The sequence below is a fragment of the Engraulis encrasicolus genome, chromosome 11, assembly GCF_034702125.1.
Source record: "Engraulis encrasicolus isolate BLACKSEA-1 chromosome 11, IST_EnEncr_1.0, whole genome shotgun sequence".
Lineage (NCBI taxonomy): Eukaryota > Metazoa > Chordata > Actinopteri > Clupeiformes > Engraulidae > Engraulis > Engraulis encrasicolus.
The window spans coordinates 48,700,898-48,708,397 of record NC_085867.1 but is presented as its reverse complement, the minus strand read 5'-3'; the positions used below and the strand labels follow the sequence as shown (position 1 = coordinate 48,708,397).

The following is a 7,500-nucleotide window of genomic DNA, read 5'->3' as shown; positions in this document are numbered from 1 at the left end:
TTTCCCAAACGGCATGGTTGACCCGCCTACCTTGGTTTGCTTATGGTTGTTTGCTTATCGACAAAGTGGGAGGAGTTCCCCTGTTTGACAGAAAACACTTGCATTCCTCTTGACCTGACTAGTTGCAACGCTGAAAGTGTTGCGTCACTAGGAGGGCACAGCCTGGCTAGAGAGATCTCACACCTGTTTCTGTTTTGTGGACCCTGACACATCTTCCGCCGAGGAAGGGTGGCACAGTCGGTGAAAGGGCATCTGTGTAGGTACAGACGAGAGTGGGTGGAGAGAGAGGATTTCACAGCTTAGAGCTGTGAACTGATGGGTAAGCATTTTGGCCTTTGGGTCAGAAGGCTGAAAGGTTTGAAATTTTGTACAGTGTGGATGGAGTGGATATACAGTAATAACTTTCCTCTTTCGTCTTCTTTCCTTTCATTTCTTTCCTTTTCATTCCTTTCCATTCCTTTCCTTTCCTTTCATTCTTTAACTTCTCTTATCTCCTCCCCTCCTCTCCTCTTTGAGAGCAAGACATCTAGCCTCAGTGTACTCCAGAGGGGATCTATCTTTTATTAAGTTGTTCCGGGCACCAGGGTCAGCCGAATGACACAAATGAAATAACAAATGCCAGGGGTGACCTGTGAAGTTCAGACTTGCAATAACTGTCAAGACTTTGGTCCATCCACGGTCTTCCCCTAAAATCTGCACTGTCGTCTCTCTCGCTTTTGGCCATCGGGTTTTTCTTTTTTGCCTCACCCCTGTCACCCTTGCTGCCTGCTGGCTGAGCTCCTATAGATGCTGAGAGCGGTACAGAATGTACAGACACACCAGTGCATTGTGGGAATAAAGAAATAATGGAAAGATGAACCTTCAGAAGAGAATCCAGAATATTTCATGGCACATCTTCAAGTTTCTTTTGTTTTCTTTCAGACATGTAAAAGTTTTTATCTTTTACCTGACATGTTTCGACGGTGAGAATTCATCAGATGAAGACTGAAGTCTCGCTGTCGAAACATGTCAGGTAAAAGATAAAAACTTGTACATGTCTGAAACAAAGGAAACGTATGTACTGTACGTCATACATGTATTACATGGTACATACTGTATGTACATTCTTTGGTCATATATGGACGTTTCCAATGCCACCTCATTGTGGAAAGCATTCCTCCAGCGAATGTGTCAAGGCGCTCTTCACTTTATCGCAGAGCCATGTTGCTTACAACGGGCTGTAAAATTGTCAACAAATTGTCTATACAACCTTTTATAAAGCATCCTTGGGTTCCATGAAAGGCACTTTATAACAAACTAGGTTATTATTATTATTATTATTATCATTAGACACACACACACGCACGCACACACACACACACACACACACACACACACACACACACACACACACACACACACACACACACACACAAACACACGCACGCACACACACACACACACACACACACACACACACACACACACACACACACACACACACACACACACACACACACACACACACACACACGCAAACACTCAGATGGAAAGCATTCCTCCAGCGAATGTGTCAAGGCGCTCTTCACTTTATCGCAGAGCCATGTTGCTTACACGCAAACACTCAGATGTAAAATGACTATACTGCTGCCAAGATTTGCAGATTTGTACATTTACATAACACAAACATAGACTGCATACACTAAACGTATATTCCTTTTGGTCTGTGGGCGGCCAGGCAGGCACGGTCGGCACCCGCGCGGTTCGCTTCACTTCGCTTCACCGTGGTGGCGTGGGCGTTCACTGCAATGCCGTACGGCCTTGGCCAGCTAATTAATTTACTCCCCTCCCCTCGCATGGCAGGGATAGCAGACATTAGTCAACAGCCTCAATAGGGGGGCCATAAAGGAGGCGGACTTTGTAAAAAGGCATCGATTGCTGTAGTAGTCATGGCTCGGCTCAGGAGCAGGAGAGGAGAGGAGGGCGAGACCGAGACTTGAGGCCGAGACAGAGACGGAGAGCGAGACGTGGCATTGATTGGCAGAAGGATGGCATTGATTGTACGTGGGACAGCAATCATCGCCGCTTAGTGGATGTCTTCTTTTCCAATAACCCTGATTTAGGCGTGCACACACACACACACACACACACACACACACACACACACACACACACACACACACACACACACACACACACACACACACACACACACACACACACACACACTGTGTGTGTGTGTGTGTGTGTGTGTGTGTGTGTGTGTGTGTGTGCGCGCGTGCGTGCGTGCGCGCGTCGTGTTTTAGTGTATGTGTAATGAGGGCACAGCACTGACATCAAATAGATCAGTGTTCTTGAGAATAGCTGCTATCCTGGCTTGACCACCCAATGCACCTTAAAGCACAAGTCACTCTCATTTCCTTAGACCTTAATGAGGAGAAAGTTAACTACAGTACCAAACCATCACACTGGTAAGAAATGGGCCATGTAGGATCAAAAAACAGGAAAAAATAGCATCTAAAATTAGCCTGATAAACCAGCCTAAATGTGAGACCGGAGTAATTTAGTCTGGCCCCGATGAACGATACCTCCGAAGATTGTTGATGAGAACAACCTGTTGTTTTTCAAACAGTGCCGGCGCTCTGACCAATCGGCGATCTTTGCCGTTGATGTGCTTTTCCAACGGTGTTGCGAGATTCGTCGTCACTCCCTCAAAACCCTGCCCGCTTTGATTCAAAACAAATCTCTGCATTGTGACTGGGTTTGCCAGACTCAGGGCACAGTGTTCAAAACGTTCTCAGATTCGAGGTCAGACCCACTCGCAGCTGAAAAAATGTCAGCGTCCAGCGGGTGGCGCTGGTTTACCAGTCTAATCTAAAATAGCCTCTAGTATTCAGCAATGACTGTCTGTATGATAAAGTATGAAGTATGGTCTGCATGATGAAATATGGTCTGCATGACAAGAGCGTTGTAGTATGTACCACTTGGGAATCTACAGCATGATGAAGAGGAGAAAAGAGGAAGCGTTGGATTTGAGACGTCGCCCAAGGCGATATGTGAACCAAGAGAATGTCAATGTTTGTATGAAGGCATAGACCGTGGCAATGTAAGTCTTGAGTGACGACCAGATTTCTTTTTTTGTCTTGCAATGTTTTGTTTTTATTACCATGATGTTTTGAGGCCTTCCTAATCCTTGCAGAAGACGTGACGTGGTAAAATAAACAACACATTTCTTTTTTACACACATATATTTTTGTTCTTCAGTCCTTTGTCTAAAATCCTCTTCATACGTGTTATGACTGCACTATTATGTGCTCAGACACAGAGACTAATGCCGTCTATGAATTTTAGAGACATGCACCAAGGTAGTAGTGTGAACTGAGGTGAAGTTGTGAAGAAACTGAACTCGTAATTTCAGCTCTTGGGCTGACGCTACCTTACTCAAGAAGACTTTTGAACGAAAACTGAAATATCTTTGAAGTTCTGAAAAGCTCCAGCTAGAGAAACCCAACTGCTACTTTTTTGATTACCGTGACCTGGATGAAGGACAAGCCGAGGTAGCGTGCTTCTAATTTAGATGTTGACCAAATCAGACAAGTTGCGTGTACTGAGATACAGACGAAAGTGTGGTATAACCCCTTTGGGCTTTTGTCTGTCTGTATCTCTCTCTCTCTCTCTCTCTCTCTCTCTCTCTCTCTCTCTCTCTCTCTCTCTCTCGCTCTCTCTCTCTCTCCCTCGCTCTCTGTAAGTGTACATGTAGCTTCCTTCAAGCTTGTAGATGTGAGTGCATGCTAAGTGACTGAGCAATGTTGTTGCTGCTGCTGCTGTATGAATCCTAATGAAAAGCTCAGGTTTTTGAGGGTGATATGGCTTCCATGTGCTAATGCACCTATCCATGAATGGGCTCATTGCCCATAGGAACGCGGGCTTGAATCTGGCCTGGGTCATTTCCCAACTTTCCTGTTACTTCTGCACCGCCCTGTCCTATTAAAGCAGTAGAAGGCTTTAACCCTTTAAGAGCAGTAGCAGCATCCGTGCAACACAACCTTTAGGACAGACTGCAACATCCGTGCATATTGTCCTTCAGGAGCATTGGCAATTCTGTTATTTTTATGCCTTTTAGGCCAGACATTTTAGGCTTACACCGCGCTTACACCACGCTCCTGTGTGCAAGGCATGATCTGTTTACATGTATTCTAACATGTTTCGGACTGATACCGGACATGTTAAGTGGACGTTAAGTGGAGTGGTTTAAATAACATCAATTAAATACTCATCTTTGTTCCTCTTGCTCTTCTCTGCTTTCTCCTTCTTCTCCTTCTTCTTCTTCTTCTTCTTCTTCTTCTTCTTCTTCTTCTTCTTCTTCTTCTTCTTCTTCTTCTTCTTCTTCTTCTTCTTCTTCTCCTTCTTCTCCTTCTTCTTCTTCTTCTTCTTCTTCTCCTTCTTCTTCTTCTTCTTCTTCTTCTTCTTCTTCTTCTTCTTCTTCTTCTTTTTCTCCTTCTTCTTCTTCTTCTTCTTCTCCTTCTTCTTCTTCTTCTTCTTCTTCTTCTTCTTCTTCTTCTTCTTCTTCTTCTTCTTCTTCTTCTTCTTCTTCTTCTTCTTCTTCTTCTTCTTCCTCTTCTTGCCTTCAGACCCAGCCCAGGTGCTCCAGATGCCCAGGGAGACCTACCTGCCCACGGGCATGGCGGGGGTCATACCCTGCCCCGTCCGAGCAGAGCCACCCCTCCTGCGCGTGGACTGGACCAAAGATGGCAAACCCCTGGATCTCGACACAGTGAGTTTCTCCATCACTCCACACATTATTATTATTATTTTAAATAATTATTCACTTCTTATTAGTTTATTAGTTAGCCAATCATTGTCATTGCTTTTCATTGTCTTTGGCTTTGTTGACATGAGACATTTCATTCAGAATTAGCTTAATTTAATTCTGCATAAAGCTTAATTCCGCTTTGAAAACGTCAGGTAAACACTTGTGGTAAACTCGACGGAACTATTTAATTCTGAATTATCAATTTGCAATTAAAAACCTCATGTAAACGTAGCCATTCATGCTACGATAGAAACGCCCATCCACAACTTCGCTCAGTTCTCGTACCACTTTTAGCTCCCAGACATTTGTCAGATTTTTACACTTCTGCTCCTCTGGTTGATCCCTTAATTTGGTGTTCATCTCTATCCCTTTTGAAAGTGTATCTGGCAGGCACCAGTCACCACCCCTCTCTGGGCAGACCTCCTATTGTGCAGGATGTTCACTTATTCACAACCTCCCCTCATGCAGTTTTTACAGCCCCTACCCCCTTTCTATTCAGACCCCTTTTCTTTAGTGCTCTCACACAATCTTTTTGTTCGGGCCCAGTATATTCAGGACAGCCTTCCTCTGCCTTCATCTTCAAATCCGTCTGTAGAGCACTATATGTGCTCCACTCCTCTTGGCTTGCCCACGGAGCTCTGCTGTTTAATCCTTCAGTTAGGGCACTATGTAGGCTGTGAGTGTGCAAGCTTCTCTCTGATCTTTTTTTGCCCCCTCCACCACCACCACCACCACCACCTTACTTCATCCTCCTATCTATCCGGTACTGCAGTGCTATCTGCTCTGCTCTCCAATTCTGCTCCTTCCTTCGGGCCACTACTGCTGTTCCTTGTGTAGAGTGGAAGCATGTCTTGTGAAGGGGGCTGCTACCCTGCCCTGGCCTGGCTGGTGGTCCTTTATTTGGTACCCTAATGCTTTACACTCCTCCTCACTCCTCTCTCTTCTGGCTGTACAGCAGTGCAGTGGGTGGCTTGGCTTGTGCTGTTCTATATTGCCCAATAAAAAGCACTTTTTAACATCCACTTCCTGGCTATTAAGCTTCTATTTACACAACCTGGCATTGGCATTTTTGTGGTGGGTATACTGTATATTTGAGCATTTTTTGAGGTGGGTATACTGTATATATTTGTGCTATTCTAAATAATGGATCAATCAATTTTAAGTGGGTATACTGAAATCCCTGATAATTTGAAGTGGGTATACTGCGTATACCTGTGTTCTACATAGACTACACCACTGCATTGATAAATAAATACACTGGTGAACGTTTGACTCCCTATCTCAATGTTGAATTAACTCTGTAAAATCTACTGGATAGGAAGGAGGAAGAAAGACTCAAGCAATACGCTGTGTGAAGTGATTCGTACAAACTTTGCTAGCAAGCTGTTTTATTTCTGACAGCTCTGTCTACCACAATAGCCCACTCTGTTCTCTGCAGTCAACATCACAGCAGCGCTACAGGCCCTAGTTTTGAAATATTGCTAACAGCTAAGCCAAGTAGTTGGTTACCTTGGTTACCTGTTTACTCTTCTGGATGACTCCATTTCCCCAGGCTTGTAGGCTACTTCCACGTCGAAGTTAAGCTGCACAACTAAGATGATTGTAAAAGGGAGCGCTTGTGTTTTTTAGAAGCTTTGCATGTTTTTGAGTGAGGCACAGGCAGAAAAGGCAGGGAGTGCGTCGCAGCAGTCCCAAGTGATTATCCATGCCATTCCACTGGTCTGAAAACAACAGAGCACAAGTTATGGGCTTCATAGAAAGTCTTACCGAAGTTTTATATAAGGTAATCTAATCTAAATTACTCCCTAACTTTATGGGTCTGCGACGTGCACCAGAGAATCTCCACAATGCAGCAAATATGGAAAATATTAAAATAGACATCATGCATATGCACAGATAATATAACAGTATGTATCAATCAGACGTTTGTTTAGGCTAGCGCCTCTTTGGAGGAAAGTGTCCGCTAAATACTCTTAACTTAAGCTGTAATTATTGCTGTCTGGGTCCACCTTACCCAGACATGCCCCCTTTGTAAGTCCCTGCTGAATTCAACACCCACCTTCACTGCCTCTCCAGCCCTCCCACACAGACACAAGCACACCTCCCTCCCTCCCTCCCTCCCCCTCCCTCTTCTCTTCTCTTCTCTTCTCCTCTCTTCTCCTCTCCTCTTCGCTCCTCTCCTGTCCTCTCCTCTCTTCTCCTCTCCTCTCCTCTCCTCTTCGCTCCTCTCCTGTCCTCTCCTCTCTTCTCCTCTCCTCTCCTCTCCTATCTTCTCCTCTCCTATCTTCTCCTCTCCCTCCCACACACACACAGGCACACCTCCCTCCCCGTGTGGCTCAGCACCTGTCCCCGGTCACTTGGCCTTCTCTTCTCTTCTCTTCTCTTTTCTCTTCTCTTCTCTTCTCTTCTCTTCTCTTCTCTTCTCTTCTCTTCTCTTCTCTTCTCTTCTCTTCTCTTCTCTTCTCTCCTGTCTCCTCTCCTCTCTTCTTCTCTTCTCTTCTCTTCTCTCTTCTTCTTTCTTCTCTTCTCTTCTCTTCTCTTCTCTTCTCTTCTCTTCTCTTCTCTTCTCTTCTCTTCTTTTCTCTTCTCTTCTCTTCTCTCTTCTCTTCTCTTCTCTTCTCTTCTCTTCTCTTCTCTTCTCGTCTTCTCTTCTCGTCTTCTCTCTCTTCTCTTCTCTTCTCTTCTCTTCTCTTCTCTTCTCTTCTCTT

At 44.8% G+C, this 7,500-nt stretch overlaps 1 protein-coding gene across 1 annotated transcript in view; it reads left to right on the top strand.

The window, feature by feature from the left end:
• Positions 1-7,500, top strand: part of igsf9a (immunoglobulin superfamily, member 9a) — a 100,311-nt gene that overhangs the window by 56,984 nt on the left and 35,827 nt on the right. The window contains exon 9 of the mRNA XM_063209757.1: positions 4,611-4,753. Within this exon, the coding sequence (XP_063065827.1) occupies positions 4,611-4,753 (143 nt within the window). The remainder of the gene's footprint in view (positions 1-4,610; positions 4,754-7,500) is intronic.